Raw genomic sequence first — 21,218 nt, 5'->3', positions numbered from 1 at the left:
TTTGTTTTCAACCGTCGAACCCAAAAATGGAAATATAATTGACTGAAATATATTTCCCACCAATATAGAAAACACTTATAAGTATAACTAGATAGTTGGAGAGAATCTCAAAACTTAAAGAAGGTAAAAGGGATCATCCGGTAAAGCCAAACGATCGATTTCATATTAAATCGATTTTGAAATAAACAAAAACAAAATCACATTTATTATTTGGCTCTAGATAAATATATTATTTATTATTTTGTTTTTGTGTTTAAAGGTGGAAAAAAAACTGAAAAATCATTTGATGGGTGTGAATGATTTTAAGTGAGAGAGATAAAGGGTGTGGGGCTAAGAGGTTTGCTCACGTGTATTGATACATCTCCTTAAACCATTTCAATTTCATCCAAAAAATATAATTTAATTTATAAAAATCTTAAACTATACTATATAACAAAGACAAATTAGATGAGCCAATACACATAATGCAAAAACGTGTTCACATATGTAGTCAGATATCATCCATAAAATACCAACGATAAAACAACAAATATATCATCATCGAATTACAAAGCTTCATCGCAAAGAAAAGAACTGTATTTAATGTAGATACGTTTTGTGGAATTATAAAATGTAATAAAAAAAAATGTAATAAATAAATAAATGTTCGTGAAGATTTGAAGCAGTGACCAGTGAGATGCTCTCTATCTTTAAGGGGTAAGGTGGGACATGCTTCACGTGATTTTTCTCCTCGCGACCATGTTGTAGAGATATACTAATGGGATTTTAATTAATTAGTATGACTCTTCATGTTATATCTATATTTACTATACACGTATATTCAGTACAACGAGACGTATTTATTAACATATTTATGAAAATGACAACTAGAAATATTCATAAAGTAAATTACGTGCTTCACGAACACACACATACACATAATTTAACCTATTCATGAATCTTGCAATTTCAACACGTACATGCACAACATATTGAGTACTGTACAATTTAATTTTGAATGATGTTATTTTTACTCGGACCGTTTTAAGTTTCAATTAATTAATTCTCGTATGTATAGTACATTTAAATAGAAGCTGATATTGATCGTGACTGACATTTAATAGAATCATTGAATTTTTCTAGGTTGTGAGTTAAAGGACGTCGAAGTCTCCAAGATATGGCGTTGAGATTGATCTCCACAAGTAAATATGTATGCATGTTTTCATCTAAACTAAATAGTGGAGTATTTGAGAAAGAAAAAAGAGTGTTTGTTTGAGGAAAATAAAATAAAAATAGTGAAAATTATCGTATGAAGAATGTAATGCATGCGTGATGATGGGGGGACGGGTGAGATGACGAGAGAGTCCACAAGAAAAATCATAAGATCGGTGACCCTGAAATTATGGTGGTGGACCAGTTAATGATGAGATGACTTTCCGGGGAAATCGGTGACTTTCTCGTAAACTCAATTCTTATTTTACGGATCATTCCTTTTTTTTTTTTTTCCTTTGATAATTTTTTTATCTTTTTTTTCTTAAAAAATTGATTACTACAGTTTATGATCCAAATATAAGCTTACCCCAGTAGTGTAGTGTGTTTTTTACTTATACCGCATGTGTACTTATATGTTTTCGTCTACAATTTACATGCATAATGACGAGTAGATATCATAATTGGATCAAGTAAATAATATTATTTTACTAGTAGAAGCATTTGACGAATAACATAAAATATTTAATGTTCACTTGTGAAAATATATATACGTGGTCATTTTGACAAAATAATAATCGATCCTTCAAGCGAGAACAGAAGATTTTATATTAGGCAGGCAAGATTCTGATGAGGCGTACTAAATCGGCGGCAATCGATTAGAAAAATAATTTGTATACATTATTTATAAATATTGGTGTATACTAGTAAGATTAGTACGATTCCATATCATTATTGATTATTTAATCATGTATGTGACTAATTATGTGAGGTTGTTTCTTTTAATGATTGATAGATTTGCTTTACGTGTGCACGAACATAATTAGTGTATTAAGAACAGCGAAAGACATGTGTCAGTTGCTGGTTAAATTGTCGGTCTGTCGAATTCTTGTTCCCGACTTTTCATTTTAAAATACAGGGCTATTTTTTTAATCACTAACCATGAATTTGGTAGAACACTCCAAAAACAATTTTTTTATTTCTCGAATGTGTTAATTCGGTTCCTAAAAAATTTGATATTAAAAACAAAAGCAAATTAACATAACAACTCTCGTGTCATAAGCTCATAGCTAATCTTTATACGCGTTATCTTATCAATATCAATATAATACTAGTATACACACCGCATTGCTTTTGTAATTTACTGTAGAGTCTGTATCAATTACTTAATTTGGCTTTAGTCTACAACCTAGTAGTATATGTAACAAGTGGTGGCCTTCTGCAATTGTACATATAGTTTTTTAAATCGGTCCAGAACTGCTTAGTGATATTCACATATCATTTGAGTGCAAGAAAATTTATATTTCTGTATTCCATAAATATATTAGCCAATTAAAAAAATTAGGTTAATAAGAGGCATAAGCTTTTAACTATCCATCATCGGTTGCTCAACACATCTTGAGACACACACCTTTGTGCGTGTTACTAATAAAAGATTGGTAGATAACCTTGAATATATTTTAATTAGCTCTCATTTTATTTCCCGATCGAAAATTAACTCTAAAATACTATCATACAAACAACTAGAGTACTATCATTTTTTCAAGGTGCAATTAAGGAAATAATCTAAATCATGATTTTTATTTGTTGGAGCATACACTACTTTTTTTCGGCCTTCGTCATTTAGTCATCTGAGATAGTCACGCGACGGTTGGTAAATTATTTTTGGAGTTTTGTGCTAGGTGTATTCATGTTTTTTTTATATAATTATTTAGTATGTTATAAAGAACATATACAATATCAAAAAGGTATTTATCCCAAATATGTAACATAACACATACTAATCTATATATACTCCATTTCGCACCCGCTGATTATATTATTCCCAATATATGAATTTATCTGTAATTAATTATATCGTGATCCAAGAATGTTTTTTCGTCTGTTGTACTAACGAGGAAAAAAGTGTGTTATAAGTTATAACTATGTAAAACAGACCATATATTATCGGGTTAATCTATCAACATAGATGTGCATGAAAAAAAAAAAAAAAAAAAATCTACTAACATAGATAGAGGAACTTTTTTAACCAAAAAAAAAGAAAAAGATAGAGGAACTTGTCTACGAGCGTCTTGATATATTATGTGATGTAGTGATAATGTCCACGAAATGGGTCTAAAATTTTCAATAATAGAGGTAGAAAATGGGACTGCTGAATAAATGGAACGTAGCAGGATTTACTAGATGCGGCTCATAGCCTTTCGGAACATATAGTAATATCTTTAGTTACGAAAAGCAATATATAAATGGTAGTGTATGCCCATTTTTCTTCACTTGTCATGTACCATATTAAAGAACTTTGAACCCTTTCTAGTAATTGATTGATGCATATAATATGGAGAACCATGTGATTTTGCTTCCCTTCCTCCGGACTTTTTGTTTATATACACGTTCTGTAGCTTTTTGTTGTTTTCTTTTTTAAAGATATACATTAATTTTTGGTATACAAGAAATATATCTAACATATCAAAGACAATTGTTGGACATAATTTATTTTCAAAAAAATCCTTTTGAGTCATTAGTAAGATCAAAAGTTCAAATATTAAACAATTTTTTTTTAATAGGTTCACAAAAAAATTCCAACGTCAAGTATATACAAACTTACATATCAAAGATGGATTTTTAATAGATAATTTAGATGATCGTTTCATGTGACAAAATCTCCAAATAACACGCGGGTCTCATGAGTTACATTTTGCGTCGCATCACATTGCTCTTTGTAGTCATGGTCAAAGCAATTTTTTCCTTTAGTAATAATCTAATTGACACGTGGAACATTCTCCTTTTGAGTCAAGACACATGTGGATGTTCCTCTAAATAATCACATCTTCATCATAGAACAGAATACTGTCTTTTCACATGTATACTTACATAGTTATAGAAGATACGTCTAAATTTTAACTAACGAAACTTGAAGTACAAAACAGCTACATATAATTAAAATATCTAAAAATCCTTTTCCGAAACAAAAGCTTTTGATGTATACCACAAAATCTCAATAATTGATAACGAAATGGATTATCGGTGTTGTTGATCTGTATCAGGAAGTTATATCAGAAGTTTTGTTTGTTCTTTCTTTTTTGTTTGCTATCATGCATGATATTAGATGTAGTTGATGACGATGTTATAAGGACTGAGGATAACATTTTTTTTACATTAAATGTGATTTTTTAAAGTATAAGAACCCTCTAAATTGCTTTTATTTTGTTCAATTTTACTTTCCACTTCTGTCAAATGCAAGTCAATTTTCCCAAGTGAGAAAATAATACTCAACCTAACAACCCTCACATCTGTTTTCAAAGAATTATTATAGTCACATATATAAGAATTTCAAAATTTTAAGAGTAGTTTAGAATTCTTTATCACGAAAGTTTTAATATAATATATTATTTATTATAGTTTTACAAACATGACGATGATAGTGAAGATAAAATATATTTCATATCACGTTTAATTTTGCATATAATTGTTTTGTTTAGTAGCTTTTGGTGATGAGGGTAAAATTATTATAAACAATATATTCGGAGGATTATCTTAGGATGCATGGCTCTAGATATTTGTTTTTTTATTTGAGATAGATAATATTTAGAAAATAAGAAAAGCAAAAAAAAAAAAAAAACTTTTTGTAAAAGAAAGTAAGAAAGACGGTGAAGGACAATGTTTTCACAAATTTAAATTTGTCTCGACTTTAAATACAGTAATGAGCTGTTGCAATATAGTAGTTTGTGTTACATCAAAATACATCATCAGTTCATCACTTTTCATTTCCTTATCGCTATTTACTAAAGAAAATACTATTTTTTTGGGTATAAACGTATATAATAAAAGGTAGAAACAGCCAAACAACAGGTCAATGTGGAAGTTTCAAGTTGTATATAAAAGAAAAGAAAAAGCATTTGGATTAGTCATCATCACTCATCAATTCGTTCCCAGAAAGTTACAAATTTGGACCATTCCAATTATCTCTAATGGACCCCTGTAATCTTTTTTTTTTTAAATCATATTTGCTGATTTGTCCCTTCCGTTACTTAACCTTTTAATCAAATAAAACGCTGTTTTGTAGCCACTCATGAATCCCGTGCTGGACCTCACCCTGATCATAAAACCTTTAGTTACCATCATCACACTCATCATCTTTTGCCATCTGCATCATTGGCTTTGCTTATCCCTGCCATCAATATCAACAAAAAGACTAATTAGACTTGTTTGAAACTTTACGGACTATCATATATTTGCTCATAACTTTTCAAAATTTAGATCTGGTTTTACAATTTCAGACTACGGTTAACTACAAAAATAAAAATTTAAAAAATACGTATTTTATTAACAGGTGTGACGGATCTAACCTAGTTCGACTGGCTTTGGCATGTTTTAACTTAAATTGATCTGATATGTAACGAGTATAAATAAAGCATATTATTGCCTCAAGGCCCAATACAGTATTGTTAAGAGAAGACGGGAAGACCAGGCCCATTAAAACGATACTACTTTCTAGAAGGTGTCCAGAAACCCCATCAAGAACAAGAAGACCGTTAGAAAGTTCTTTTTTTTTTTCAGGCGAAACATAATCAACTTGAATTCGGGACAGTCGTTAGAAAGTTTTGTGTTATAGAGGAAAAAATAACACTTATTAACAAAAAATTAATTAATGAAATTGAACGTAATCGAATCTAGACCAGTATCGATCACGGTACTAGTATAATACTGGTTTGTTTTTCTTATCTGTCATATTGCGTGTTTTCTTTAAACTGAATTGTTGCGATTTGCGAACCGAACCAAAAAAAAAAAAAACATAATACTCCAACAAACAAACTTGGTGTCCACACGATAATAAACCAATGGAATATAAGACATGATGGAAACAAAGTAAAATTCAAAAATATAGATACATAAGAACACTTGATGGCGATCAGATCGATTGTGGAACCACTTGGTCTTGTTCTTGCTTTTTAAATGTGTGTTGAATTTGGATCATATCCCAGCCGAGCATTCTGGGGGAGGAACATGAAAGCGAGACTTATCAGTACAATAATCATAGACCATATGGTTCACTCGAACCCATCTATATCCTCGAGCTTCCGCCGGGCTCAACGTGTGGTATGCACTGCCTTCCCACCAGTTCATCGGATTAGCAGGACAATTCGCTGGTCCCGGAACCGGACATCCTTCTATATCAAAATCTTTGTAGTAAGCATAAAATGGTGCTCCCGACCAATTGATTTTCTCTATTCCTCCGCGTGTCGCCCAATCATCAGCTTCCCACAACGTGGAATATATACTCATTGGTTGGAATCTCGGGTATGGCACTTTCCTTGCCTCGTTGTTCTTATAAACCCTAATGGGCACCTTGTCTACGTAGAACCTACACACCCCACATTTATTGGACGATTAGAAAATGTATATTACTTTTGCATATTTTATTGCAACAAAGAGAACCATGCATATCTTTGATAATTTGTTTTGTTTTTTACTTATAAGTTATGGCTAATGAATTCTAAAAATATGGGACCTTCATATGTTCAAATGATGAATGCCTCCTCCAAAACAAATATGCTGTCTCTTTCATTCTCTTATTTCATGGTCCACGGGCCGACAAAATATTAAACCAATCATGTCTTTCGTGAAAATATGAAAAGATAAGAATAAGTTAAAACGAATCTTCTACAACAAAATTATTGGTTAATTAGTTACTATGTTACATTCCCTTTAATAATTAGATAAAGTTAACAGAATTTGGTCGTAGATGTATTTGTATATACATAATAATGTGACTTACACAATACGGAGGTGGTTCCATGAAATGGCGTATTCGTGGAAATCACGAGAAGGGTCGAACCAAAGGTTAACTCTTTGCTCTCTATCGCCTTTACCATGAGCAAAGACATTGGTTTGCACGGTGTAAGGTTGCCCACTTCGGTTTCCTAGAAACTCGAAATCCAGCTCGTCTCTTACAGAATCCGTATCGGAATTCATCTGCACATTTGATCATATACATATTAAGTGTGTTATGTTATAACCAAAACTCTTAAAATGGAACAAACATGAGAAATACTATATCTATATGGTTACATAGAAGGCAGCGACAGTTCCGGCCGAATCACCCGGGAGAAGTTTGATTTTCATGCTCACGTGGCCGAACAAGTATTGCTTCTTGGAAGCGAATCCACATCCTAAACCAATGTTGAACAAAAATTGTTTAAAAAAAAATTGAAAGGGAAAATCTATATTATGTTCCAAACTTCCAATATAATTAACTATTATTGCATATATATGTAAGAACCTGAGCTAGGGTCCAATTTGAGCTGGATAGCTCTTCCTCCATCGATTTGGGTGATATGAGCATCGGACCATGTAATCCTAAAGTCATCCTCAAATTTAGCCGGTCTACTCAAAACCGGCTGGTACAATGCTGCAAATAAGCATATGCTTATCATAAAAAAAACATATCTTGAAGAGGAGAGGGACTCCACCATTGTTGCTATGTAACTTAAGATGATGAGTTTGTTTTGAAATTAGAAAGATCGAAGTCATATTTATATGTAGGCATAGAGACGCATGCAGGCATATGTTTATGTACAATTATTGAGGAAGGTCTCATTTAGAGCTCAGCTTTTCAGTACAGCTAATCACTGATCGATCGTCTCAATATTTATGGACCTACCACTTTTCTATTATTGTTGTTATTATTATGTTTTAAATTCACTGAGTATGTCTTGTTCTCTTTCCCGAATTATACTGTTATTTCACTCTCTCTTTTTTTTTTCTAGAATTTAATTTAGTTCTTGCACACTGTTTGGTAATAACTAATCACATTATTATCAAAGAAGAATTTACAATAAGCAGCAATAACTACGAAAGAAAAGAAAAGAAAAAAAACATTCCAATTTATTGTGATAAAAGTTGGTGATATTATTTCTTGGCTCATCAATGATTGAGGCAGAGGAATTACCCAATACGAGCGTACAACTGAGAGGAGCGGTGCGATCTAATTCGGCCACGTGTTATCATTGCACGATCGTATCTTTGGATTCTTCAATTTTTGTATTTTTTTGTCACACGATCGTATCTTAGATTATAATTGGTGTTTTCTTTCGTTTTTCATAAAATAATTTTCCTAAATAAATTTATTTTCCCTATCCTCCATCAAATTGCACAGAGACACTAGTTTTACGTCACGGTCTTACGGATAATTTGATTCATCGACAAGTGAAATGGCAACTTCGGCGTGTTTATTTTTATTGTTACACAAGAAAAATAATTTTGGTTGCCTGAAGGATAGTGGATGTGAAGTATTTATGATTGTTTTTTTTAAAAAGTCTTTATGATTGTGCATGGGCCAAGGGAAAACATGTTAAATTCTGAACCCAGGTGGCAGATTCTCTCTTTACCACTGGACTAAGGTGACTTGGTTTGTTCATCAACATTCTAATATATATATATATATATATATATATATATTGAGGAAAATAGGAAAATACATGAAAGTTGTTAAATGTGGAGAGGCGTTAGAGTAGGGATGTGTCTATGTCGTGCTCGTTGCATTGTTTATATCCACATCTTTAATTCATATAATTTCTTACTCGGTATTAATTAGTCCCAGCCATCATAAAAAAAAATGGTACTATGGCAATTGGCACAAGAACCTCAAAATTTCGTTTGTAGGAAAAGTACTTATCGATTGGCTAAGTTCACTCTGAGCGCGCATCAAATATGTGTCTATGTTTCGAAATATTAAACCCATATACAGTATGTATCATATATTAGTATGATATTTTGGTTATTTCATGTTGATGCAATATTTGGTATGTTATGTATACCATGTCGAATTAAATAAATACACCCTGTGAAATTTTTGCACGATGAAAACGATAGTTATCAAAACAATCAAGTCTAATAAATTTAGAAGGACACACTACATGGACAAAGCCACATGCATGGAATTATAAGGTCTTTGGATAAGAAATTGACGGACTCCATAAAATTTCATACAGCAAAACTCGATTTAACTCGAAGTTAATGTCGTGTCTTTGAATTATTCTACTTTTTTTTGTATTATATTGATTTAATATGTTACGCAACTTTTCTTTCATCCCTTTACCACTCTTTTCTTTTGTCGTACTTGTTCGAAATAGTAACATAGCACGACCGACACTAAATTGATTTACGCTGTATCGGAATAAAACTACTATTTTGCATGATAACAAAAAAAAAACACTAGTAGTTCTCTTCACTCCCACCATATCAAGATATACAATCTCATACACGTTCCTTCGTCACTCCCACCATATCAAGATATACAATAATAATAATTGTATCCAAAACCTACTATATAAATTTGTTTAATTTGAACAAAAAAAAAAAGATAGCAAACGTTACCTGCAAACAAAGACTCTCCTAATATATAAATGCATATTTTGAAAATTCGAACAGAAGCTCGCATGAACTTGAAGCTCTTACCACACTAGTCAAATCCACGGTCATTTCAACTCTCACTTTAAGATTCATGGGTCTGGACAAGAAAATTGCACTTTTTCAAACGACTTGCGTTACTTAGAATGTATTTCGCTTTCAATATGATCTTCTCGTTTCCATAGGTAGCCTTTCCACAAGAATGTCTCGAGGTGAAACAACAAACACTCTGGAACATTCTTTGGTTGTTTCCATTCCCAACAATCCGGAGGCTTTTCTCTTTTACCTAGAGTCTGAGATCAATGAAAGGGAAACACATGTCATTTTTAGATCAGCATACCAACTAGACAAATTGCTAAAGTAAAACTTTCATTTGTGGAAAGAATTGGCCCATCATTAAGCAAGCAACAACACCATGATAAGCTCCAAAGAGTTTATTTCCGCTAGAGGAAAAGGCACATGAGGAGCACGTGAGAGAAAAATCTAGTTGGAGAAATTTGTATATAGAGAGAGAAGTTTTACTTGTAAAAAGATTATGTTGATTCTTCTTTGTTGAACTCACTCGCATGTGAATGTTGAGAGGGAGGATAGAATTTAGAGAGTGAAGCTCTGAAGATCTATCTCTCTTTCATCGATACTTGTAATAGATTTGGATAAGCAATTTGGATGCGGTTGAGAACACAGGTAACATAACACGGCCGACAATAAATTGATTTAAGCTATATTAGAATAAAACTACTACTACTGAACAAAAAAAAACACTAGTTAGTTTTCTTTCCATTATGCAGAATAATGTCAGTTTCTTGTGATTATTAATATTCTGCTATGATTAGTTTTTTAAACGGCTGAAAATATATACATTTACACAAAATTGGGATTTTGTATGTTACTTTAAAAGTTTGAATAAACAGATTTGCATTGTGTTGTACTAATTCGGTAACCGCTGAAAATAATGGGTCTTTTTAGAAATTGAGAATATCCCCATGATAGGCTTTCTTGCATCTGGGCCTTGTTCGACTTAACTAATACTACAATCATGGGCCATGTTTCGTTTGCCCAACACCAAACAGAAGCATATATTATAATGACTCGATTCTTCGATAATTAAAAGTATATTAATTTATGGAGGTTTTAGTGTATATTGACCTGAAATAATTATGAGTCTAGTGCGTAATCCTCGAATAATCACCAAAAGCCCAATCTTCACGTATAGTAAAAGAAAGAAATAAACAGCGGTTAAATGGACATAGCCATTTGAGAGAGATCATATAATTCTTTTAATCATTGGAAAAAGAAATTTGGAAGAGTGAGTGAGTGAGCGAAACGTGTTGACAGACACAGTTCTAGCCTTCTAGCTAAAGAAGGAATAATAAAATAGCAGTAACATTATTCATTTATTTTAAATAATAAAACTTTTTGGTTAGAAGAATACGAAAAGGCAAAGAGGCACGGTATTGGTCGGTCAGGTGAAGTAGGGTCCCCCCTTCCACTGCTCCAGTCAGTCTTATTACCACAAGAAACCGCAGAAACCACAACTCAACAAAACAAAACAAAAAAGCAAACACAAGTTTTTAAAATTCTTATGGATAAATAAAAGTGTTTTTAGCTTTATAAAAACTAAATCGAAGCAGCTGTGAATATAATGGAAACTAAATTCCTTTTTTTATTTTCTTTAGTGTATTGTTATTATGTTTTCTTGAGTTTTTTTTTTTTTTTTGGCTCTCTTATGAATTTAACATTATACTAGTATAAAACTGTTGTATTTGCGTTAAACTTAATTACTCAATCCTGCTCTTTTGTACCTACGTAATTTCCTTTTCACCTGATTCTTGTTTTTATTCGACTCTTTGTAGTCTTGTACGACACATACGTATCAATCAATACATACACGTTAATAGAGATAGCTGACTACCTTTATTTATACTACATCATAGATTTATTTCCCAAAACATTAATTTATGGAGGTCCCGACATATTTTTTTGTTTCTTTCTTTTTATTCAAATACTGACTCTTTACTTGTATAGTAGTGTTAATACATACTGTATCTTTGATGATGTGATGATACAACAAAAACAAAATAAAGATATAACAGAAAATTTATGTCTTATCCTTAAGTTTAATTTAGTTGTCGTTTTAATGTTTAATCCACTTGTGTTTTAATGTTTTGACCAATCAAGTATATTAATAAAAGATATATATAATAGAAAATTTATTAATTTTGTTAATTTGTTTGAGATAATCTTAAACAATAAATAAATAAAAAAACGGAGGAAGTAAATAATAAACATTACATTATTATTTATGTCAACTCAATTTATATATAAAAAACGCTTACGTGCATACATGTCTATATGTTATATACGTGCGTGTAGTATTCTTTTATGAAAAAATTCATTTAGCCCTTCAGAGGGGTAGTCATTTTCCTTTTTCTTCTTTACTTACAAAACTTCCTCTACACACATCAACCACGCAGCAGAGACAGAGTGAGAAAAGAGTGAGTGAGAGAGAGACTAGAGGAGAGAGAAAGTCTAATTGTTTCTTCTGTAAACTGCAAAGCCGATCTTGTCTCCGAAAATGGTGTTGTGGAGCAGCAACAACATGTCAAGCTTTCTACTGATTTTGCTGATTCTTAATTCGACCCATTTCAGTCTTATGGCTAATGGTAAGGATGGGGTCAATGTCACGTACGTTTCCATATTATCAAAAAACTTAATCTTCATATCATAATCTTTAAATCTTTCTTTTACTTCTTATGACAATTTTCAGGTAGACCAGAGCCTAACTTGGTCGACATCACCAAGGTACTTTTTTCTTCTACAAATTCCTCTGTTTTTTTTGTTTTTTTTGGCTCTAATAAACAAGATTCGATTTGGTTTTTAAAAAAATGCTATAATTTGGAACAGAGAGGAGGAGATCAAGATGAGAAGATGATGATGATGATGAGAGGTCTAATAGGATCAAGACCACCAAGATGTGAGAGGGTGAGATGTCGTTCTTGTGGTCATTGTGAAGCAATTCAAGTTCCTACAAATCCTCAAACAAAGCTTCACTCTCCTTCTTCTTCTTCTTCCTCCACTGAGATGATTCATCTTGATTACACCAGAGGAGACGATAGTACTAATTACAAACCCATGAGCTGGAAATGCAAATGTGGTAATTCTATCTACAACCCTTGATGAATTTTTCTCTACATTTTTTTCTTTTTTTTTGGGATTCAAATTCTATATTAATCTCTGTGTACATATTTATATTTTTAGTCCTTTTCTTTTTTATTGGTCAAAGATATTTGAGTTGTAATCTTCTGATTTTATGATAAGTCTATGTTACTGATTATGATATTAATTGTTGTTTAGGAGTATCATAGTGTAGTTAACATTAAAGTAAATTTAAAGGAAAACAGAGATGAATGAATATTTGCTTTATCCAGAACGATCTGTTATAAATTTTTACTAATCGTGAAAGTAAAAAATATTATAGATAATACATACTACTATATTACACGCATCGTAACCAGAACGCACGGAAACCTATTTTCAAGACGATTCTGACAAATACCAATTTTATGGATGAAAGTTACATCACACACGTACGTATGCATCTACTCTTTCTTTATACACATATAAATATGAGATTTATGTAATGTATGAAAATATTATTTGCTGGTTTAATAGAGAGACAAAGATACGTTTGATACACCAATGAAAATCCATTAGCCCAATAGATAAAAAAAAAAAAAATCAGCCGCTTTGCAGTCGTTTCGTCGAACGTCGCCGTTTTATTTAATTAGTGACCGCTGGGGATTTACTGTGTCCTAGAACTTGTTTCAGTAGAGTTCTCACTGAAATTTATTAGTTAAAACAGCAAGAAATATCAAAACCTAAGCTGTACTACTTTGATTTGATGATCTATATTGTACCATTTTATATATACTGACATACCATATTGTATTACGTCTCAGTTCAATATAATTGTTATATTTTAAACAAACAATTAAAACTCAGATCTGAAACTGCAACCAAGAAACTTAAAAAAATAAAACACTTTTGACTGACTCGGGGTTAAAAGGAAAAAAACTAGTATACATTAGACTGTACATGTAGACTATATATGTTGAGTTACCCAAATAATGATAGTATAGCAATCAAGTCATCAAGATGTCTACTTAAAAAGCCAATGATCAATTTCTACTTAAAGCATGTTTAACATTTGGAATATAAATTTTTGTCGAAATTAATATGAGAGTTGACAAAGCCTATTCATAAAGAAAAATTGAAACGTTGATGGGATTGAACATATATGAAAAAGAAAGATGAAGAAGGGAAGTGACAAAACAAAAGAGAGAAGATGTGTCTTTGTTTGTGTGGGGTTTACTAATTTCACAAATCAAGCAAAGCAAACAGTCTTGATTCTCTACACTGTTCTTCCTTTGAATGACTTTACTTCCCCCCCCCCCCCCCCCATTTTTTTGTTTGTTTTGTTTTCATTTATTACATAATAATAATGCAACTCCAATATATATATAGTTGAATTTAAAGAAAATTTACACATTTGGAATTTGGTTGAGGGAGACTCAAGTGTCAATCAAAGTAGGTACACTGCCACCATGCCACTGCTTAAACCAATCTTCTGAACGACAACGCCGCTCCATATATTTTATATGAATATCTTCTAAATGATTCACTATATTTCTAACTATACGCATAATGCTATTATCCAAAGGTCGATGGCAAATCCTGTTATACTATATACGAGACCCAACTCCAAAAACTTGTTATAAGCTTTTTCTTTGGTAACATTTATGAATAAATTCTAGTTGGTAACGTGATCAAATAGTATATACTTAACAATTTGTACGTAATGATTCTCAATTAGGCTTCGTTCGATCAGCTAGAGTCGCAAAATCGTAGTTAAAAATTGAGTGTTTTGTTATAAAATCGTTTTGATTTTACTATCTCATAGGTGGATAAATTAACCATGTTTAGTCCTTCACTAAAACTTCTTTAATAACGGATACTTTGGTTTTGTGATAAATTTTTTTGTGTCATTAAAATATTTTAATAAATGTGGACCGACAGATCTCAAAATGCTAACTCTCTATAAAAAGTTTTAAAATTTGGGAAAAATGCATTTTGTTAGGAGACGATTGATTGCACATTGTCGCACGATGGAGAAAACCATTAAAAGCAAAGTGACAAAATGAAAAGACTCAAAATAAGAAACAACAAACAAGGAAGGAAATGAGAGTTCCAAAGCAAGAAAAAATAATAATTTGGCCATTCCGAACCCTTTTTGTTTCTGCTTCTTACCGTTTTACTTAACTGTTTCCGATCTCTTCCCTGTTGCATCACTTCCTTGGAACTATGGAAGTAATTTTGAAAAAAAAAAATATGTATTGGAGAGAAATCGTTAAAGCACAGAGTTGACAAGGTACAGTCACGTGGAGGCATTTTGGACATATATATGCATAATCTCTTTCTCTGTTTCAATGATCTACTTGACGTCCCCAATTGCTCCATACCTCATTCATTGTTCTTGTACGACACTGGACTTTGTTCATAATAGTATATGAGGTGGTTGATATATTCTTATATCATTTCTCAAAAAGAAATATATGTTTAATCGTCAACCATATCACATCATTACATAATAGCTAGACACATTTTCAAGTGTAGTCAGGGGCGGATCTACGTGAGGAAGGGGTGGGGCACGTGCCCCATACTCTTTTTTAAAATTTACCCGGTAGAGATCTCCAAATGGTATCTTTAGTTCAGTTGGTAAATGGAAATATTATGTTATTTCAAGGCCACCAGATCGAGTATGTGTACATGCTTATATAGCATGTTCCTTTTTATACTTTTCACTATTCCATGCATTTTTCTTCAATAAAATTATATATATACTTTCAGTTCTTTTTTTTCTTGTATTTCTTTCTAGTTTAACTTTAACAAATTTAATTCATATTTTAATTGTTTAGTATACATATAACTTAACTAAAAATGTTATAAAACTACTAAATTAATAACATCAAACAATATTATTTCTTTTGTTGTTCATTTGTTATTTTTAGAGTTTAAATTTATTTGATATGGTTAGATAAGTGAATTTAAATGTAATACATATATTTATAGTTTATTGTGAATTTTAAGTTTGTAAATGTGTCTTTTTTATTATTAAATTATATATATATATCATATAATATAAGTAATTAAGTATAATTATAAACCAATAAAAGAAACACTTTCAAAAATTTGGGTTCATTTTATATTTCAAAATTTAAAATATGTTACATGGAAGATATACTTTGATGCTGTCAAATTAGTATATATAATTTCTGTAACATTTTTATAATAGAAATTTATTATTATTAATTATATGTGTTTGCCCCATGCAAAATAGTCTTCTGCATCCGCCACTGAGTGTAGTTTTACAACAATACAAAATATAGTTTACATATTGATATTTGTTTGAAACCAAAAACAAAACCGATAATTTGTATTCTTTTATATATAAAATAGTACAGAGAATAGTTATTTTCAAAAGAGTTGAAGACAAAACTTACGGGGACAAAAAGTGGAGGAGATTCCAAAGGTCCAATAGTGGATATGAATATTCACACGCAATATGCTAACACATCTCAAAAGGTTTAAATTTTTGTCAACATCTCAAATGCTTTATGCAACAAAATTTAAATTAATTATCAAGTCTAATACGTCATTAATTAGTGGATACTTTCTACGTGGTATATATTATACATGTAACATACTCAATATACCATAAGTGACACTTGGCATTTATGGTATAACCACCAACACGACACTTGTACCATTATACCATGCTCCATGCATCAAACTCATGTCCTGATGTCCAACAATATGATCATGTCTATCTACAATTATAAGTATGAGAAGTACGTGGTACTGGATTAAGTACGTACACGGGATGGGAATTTTGAAAGAGAGCTATGATGGGTTCTTAAATTCGTCGAAAGCTTACAATAGATAAAGCAAAGAAAGCCTGCATGCCTCCTCAAGTACGTACTATAATAACACTAATTAAGATATCAAAATCATTAAGGCTATATATATAGGAAATCCATTTTAAATATTTTTTTTTTTTTGTCTAATGTTGGAGATGTGTTTTATGATTATACTAGAATTAGTCGGATAATTTATACAGTATATAGCATATAAAAATACAATTCGAAGGTGAAGTTAAAAATAGAAGAAATAATTGAATAAAATTAGTGCACCAGTATAAAAAACTGTACCTTTGCGTGGGTGGGAATCAGGTCTACCGTTAGGGCACTTTCACGGGGACCATTCTCGCCTTAACCAAGAAGACTCCATTGCGAACAAACGTCAATGCGGGGTGAAAACTTGCAGTGTGTGCAATCCGGATCCGGCCGGTCTGGTCCAATAATTTATGGGTAGGGTTAGAAGTCTATTTAATCTGTATATATTAATTAAATATATACTCCTCAAACAAACTGTCACCACCTCACATTAAAATAATAGTAAGATACACACAAAAAAAAAATGTAACCATTAAAAATAAAAAAATCCCACATATGTAAAAAATTTCAGTGGCGATTTTCAATTTCCATACCAGTCAATAAACATTTCAAAAAAATTCGAGCCATTGGACAAAGATGGGACTTATACAAAAAGTGGAATATATAACAATATGTAAAAAATCTAACTGAAAAAAAGCCTCATATGAATAAATATTTCAAAATTGATAGAATGTTTTATCGGCAATTAGACAAAAAGATGGACTGGTTTGACAAAAAAAAAAAGACAAAAAGATGGACTTCGATAAAACAAATCCGACGTCGTTTCCAAGTCAATGGAGGAGTAAAAGAAAAAAAGAAAAAAGGTTTGGTACGACGTCGTGTTGAAGTCATCATCTGAGACTTGCAACGTCGGCGTTTTGAAGTCAACGAAAAAGTAAAAGAAGTTTAAGAACGAAGTCGTTTTGAAGTCATCTGCTAATACTGTATATGTTTGCTCCCCTAGGTAAACTATTCCCAAGTGATTTGATTGTTTAATCAAAGGTTTGCACGATTTTTTTGTTTGTGATCAAAGAAAGCGTTGCACGATTTTTTTTCTTAGGGGCAAAAGTTTGCGAGATCCAAGAACTCTCTCTTCTGTGTTCACATTCTCTTTTCCTCTTACCTCTCAATCTATTTTTACTATTTTCCCATTCATCCATCCCCCAGAACTGAATCACACAAAGTTTGTATCTTTCTCATCCAACTCCTCAATCTTCTCCAAGGTATTTTTTTTGTTTTATTTGTACTGAATCAACTTCTTGAGCTATTTAGGGTTTTATCGATTTCATCTGATTTCTAGTTTTGCTATTCCGATGAATTTGGTTTTGTTTTTGGGGAATTTAAAGTAGGTTGCTTTTTGGAAGTAACGAAGTTAGAAAGAAGGAATGGTGAGAACGCCAAGAAGAGGGCAGAGATCAAAGGGTATTAAGGTGAATCATTGCATTCAGTTGACTCTGTTGCTTAGTGTTGGAATATGGCTGATTTATCAGATGAAGCATTCTCATGAGAAGAAATCTGAGTTTGTTGAGAGGTCTAAGATTCTTGATGTTGTTGATGATAACAAAGTTGTTAAGCTTGGAAGGAAAGATCTTCTTAACCCTAGAGTTGTTGAGACGACCAATGTGAAGGAGGATGAAGTTGAAGAAGATGAAGAAGGGAGCAGCAAGATTGTAGATAGGGAGGAGGAAAGAGGCGAGGATAAAGCTGTGGTAGAAGGGAATAATAGCGAGAAGGAAACCGAAGGTACCGGGAACGAGGACGAGGATTCAAACAATGGAGATAGTGAGAAGAAGGTTGTTGTTGATGAGAGTGAAGAAGCTAGAGAGATGAATTACAAGGGAGATGATGCGTCCAGTGAGGTATTGCATGGGACGACGAGTGAGGAGAAGAGCAATGGAAAGGTTGGTGTTGAGGAAGAGAGTAAATCTAAGACTACTGAGAGTGTCAGTTTCCATGAAGATGAGTCAGGTCCAAAGACTGGTGTATTGCGTGGTTCTGTTATTAAACAAGTTTCTTCTAACACAACTGAGAATGGGGAGGTTGGTAGTGATGACGGTCAGCAGCAAGAGACAAAGAGTGAGTCTGATTCAAAGACTGGGGAGAAGCCAGAAGGTGAGAAGGGGTTTTCTGATTCGAATGGTCAGTTGCCTGATGAGACTATCCAGTCCACTTCCAATGCAAATGAGACTACAGAAACTTCTGGGAGTGATGAGTCGGGATCGAGTGGGAAATCCGCAGGTTATCAACAGACGAAGAACGAAGAAGATGATAAGGAAAAGGTAGGATCTTCTGAACACTCATCTGTAGAGGAAACCAAAGTCAAAGAATCCGAGAGGAAGGAGAAAGAAGAGTCCTCGTCCCAAGAGGAAGAACCCAAGAAAAGTGAGAAAGAAGAGTCTTCATCTCAAGAGGAGAATGAAACAAAAGAAGCTGTAAAACAAAAACAGGAGAAAGAAGAGTCGTCATCTCAAGAGGAAAGCAAAGAGGCACAACCTGAGAAAAAGGAGAAGGAAGGGTCTTTCTCTCAAGAGGAGAATGCAATCAAAGAAACAGTGAAACAGGAGAAAGAAGAGTCTTTAGAGAAGAATGAAATCAAAGAAACTGTGAAACAAGAGAAAGAAGAGTCTTCAGTATCATCGGAAAAGGAAAACACCAACAGTGAGAAGAAAATTGAACAGGTGGAATCTACTGATTCTTCAAACGTACAGGAGAAGAGTGACGAACAAGAAACTGATGAAAGCAAGAGTGAATCCGGCAATGGAAGTGGCAACTCAGATTCTGATAAAAAGGAAACAGGGAATGATACTGCAAAAACAGAGTCAGAGAAAGAGAACAACAACAAAATTGGCAAAACAGAGGAAATCCATAACCATCAACAACATACCAAGCCCACTTTGGATGATAGTCTGCCTCAACCTAAGGATGCTCGAACTGATATAGAAACTCTTTCTGAAGCGAGCAACGGATTATCCAGCAACAAAGTTGCTGCTCTGTGATGATGTTTCTTAAAGAAGTGAAGTTGTTATGTATTGTATTATCCATATTCTATACTTTCCAGTTTTCACGGGGTCTTAAGTCCCAATCAGTAGTATTGAGTTTTTGATAGTTATCAATACATACTCTTATACCTAGTTCTAACTCAGTCTCACTCTATTATCATTGAGAATGAATCACAAGAGATTTGAAGGACATAAGTCTTGGATAATAAACCAAGCAGAGTATAAATTCTTATTCCCAACAAAAGAAACGAGACTGAAGTAGCAAATCGTTGACAAACAAACGTTAAGGAACAAATACGGTAGAGCATTTAGCCTTTCAAATAAACCAAAGAAGACGTTATTGTGTACACGCAAGACTCAGTGCCCATCATTGTGCTTCACCTCAAACAGACCATCTGGACCTGAGAATGGCAAAATAGAAAGCATGGATTCAGAAACCAAACAGTTGCGGATTTGGAAAAACAAAGTTACAAATAACTCTTTGATGATATCTCTTATGGTATAGTGGTTTTTAGGAGAACCAAGCTGCAGATCACAAACATAAAACAGTAAAGAGGGAGGATAGAGAAAAAACTGAAAAAGGCACACATACCCCAAGGAAACTCCTTGTTGCGGATGTGCATATACGGATAGGCCTGCAAGAAGGAAACAACAAGAGAAAAGTTATAGCAGTAATCAGAGAAGACTTAAGATTCTTCAAATCAGTAATCCAATGGAGGGGGGGGGGGGGGGGGGGGGGTGTAAGAGAAGCTTACAGGAGGGTCTTCACCGTGATGATGGCCCTGGGATAAAACATAGGCGGCTAGAGCAGTGCAACTAGCAATACCCAAATACGTTATCTTCTCCCACTTCGCTGCTTCATCTGTACCAAAAAATTTGATAAAATTAATCAAGCTGATTTTGAGAAAGCGAGTACAATCATCTGGGGAACAAACGTGTTTAACCTAATTGATCTACAGAATTCATTCAAAAATCAATCCGAATTGGTTCCCAAACAAGAGATTTCATTCCCAAATAAAAAATATTGGAATCCGTGTAAAATCATATGAATCTAGTCAGCTCAGAACATATCAATCAACAAAGAATCGAAATCGAGCGTGACCTAATTCTAAATCAAAACACAGAGATCCTAGATCGAATCGAAATGGTAAAAGAGGGACAGAGAGAGAGAGAGAGAGAGAGAGGAGACAAATTACAAGCATCGTCATGGCCGGCGGAAGAGGAGAAGCTTCGTTTAGGAGCGACGGATGTTTTGGGAGTTACGCGGATCGCTGCTCGGGAAAGAGCTGAACGTACAATCGCCGTAGCCATATTATTCTCCGGGATCTTCTTCTTCTTCTTCTTCTTCTTCCTTCGTGTTGCGACTTTGAGAAGAGAGATGTGAAGAAAAAGGGTTAAGTTATGTCACTCAACTCTGAATCAGGACCCGTTGTTGAATCTGAAACTAAACCCATTATGAATATTATAAAAACTAATGGGCTTCTCGAAATTGGGCTATTTTAGCCCATCATTGTTTCCTTTTTTTCTGAACCAAAAGTTTCCTCTTTTTTAACAACAACACTTGCTAAAA

At 32.9% G+C, this 21,218-nt stretch overlaps 4 protein-coding genes across 5 annotated transcripts; 2 read left to right on the top strand and 2 right to left on the bottom strand.

Annotated features, from left to right (window-relative positions):
- Positions 1 to 5,925: 5,925 nt before the first annotated feature.
- On the bottom strand, positions 5,926 to 7,808 carry LOC104716340 (putative xyloglucan endotransglucosylase/hydrolase protein 7). Its single transcript, XM_010433727.2, has 4 exons — positions 7,469 to 7,808; positions 7,258 to 7,358; positions 6,965 to 7,161; positions 5,926 to 6,550 (listed from the first exon to the last, which is right to left on the bottom strand). Exons 1-4 carry the CDS (start codon positions 7,659 to 7,661, stop codon positions 6,160 to 6,162), a joined length of 882 nt encoding a protein of 293 aa, XP_010432029.1. The 5' UTR covers positions 7,662 to 7,808; the 3' UTR covers positions 5,926 to 6,159.
- Positions 7,809 to 11,949: 4,141 nt separating this feature from the next.
- On the top strand, positions 11,950 to 12,937 carry LOC104716339 (EPIDERMAL PATTERNING FACTOR-like protein 2). Its single transcript, XM_010433726.3, has 3 exons — positions 11,950 to 12,260; positions 12,365 to 12,399; positions 12,502 to 12,937. Exons 1-3 carry the CDS (start codon positions 12,173 to 12,175, stop codon positions 12,772 to 12,774), a joined length of 396 nt encoding a protein of 131 aa, XP_010432028.1. The 5' UTR covers positions 11,950 to 12,172; the 3' UTR covers positions 12,775 to 12,937.
- Positions 12,938 to 17,563: 4,626 nt separating this feature from the next.
- LOC104716337 (uncharacterized) lies at positions 17,564 to 19,780 on the top strand. Of its 2 annotated transcripts, none has more exons than XM_010433722.3 (2): positions 17,564 to 17,872; positions 17,999 to 19,780. In XM_010433722.3, the coding sequence occupies exon 2, from the start codon at positions 18,035 to 18,037 to the stop codon at positions 19,643 to 19,645; it is 1,611 nt and encodes a 536-aa protein (XP_010432024.1). In that variant the 5' UTR covers positions 17,564 to 17,872; positions 17,999 to 18,034; the 3' UTR covers positions 19,646 to 19,780. The 2 variants fall into 2 exon arrangements, with proteins under 2 accessions (XP_010432024.1, XP_010432023.1); XM_010433721.3 differs by having other exon boundaries at positions 17,581 to 17,872; positions 17,996 to 19,780.
- A 49-nt stretch (positions 19,781 to 19,829) lies between these two features.
- On the bottom strand, positions 19,830 to 21,088 carry LOC104716338 (cytochrome c oxidase subunit 6a, mitochondrial). The gene is made up of 4 exons (XM_087468158.1): positions 20,845 to 21,088; positions 20,404 to 20,510; positions 20,241 to 20,283; positions 19,830 to 20,049 (listed from the first exon to the last, which is right to left on the bottom strand). Exons 1-4 carry the CDS (start codon positions 20,957 to 20,959, stop codon positions 20,006 to 20,008), a joined length of 309 nt encoding a protein of 102 aa, XP_087324284.1. The 5' UTR covers positions 20,960 to 21,088; the 3' UTR covers positions 19,830 to 20,005.
- Positions 21,089 to 21,218: the final 130 nt, after the last annotated feature.

This window comes from Camelina sativa, chromosome 10 (genome assembly GCF_030686135.1).
Source record: "Camelina sativa cultivar CO46 ecotype springtype chromosome 10, ASM3068613v1".
Taxonomy (NCBI): domain Eukaryota; kingdom Viridiplantae; phylum Streptophyta; class Magnoliopsida; order Brassicales; family Brassicaceae; genus Camelina; species Camelina sativa.
Note: the sequence above shows the minus strand (reverse complement) of the source record. Positions and strands in the feature narration are given on the sequence as shown.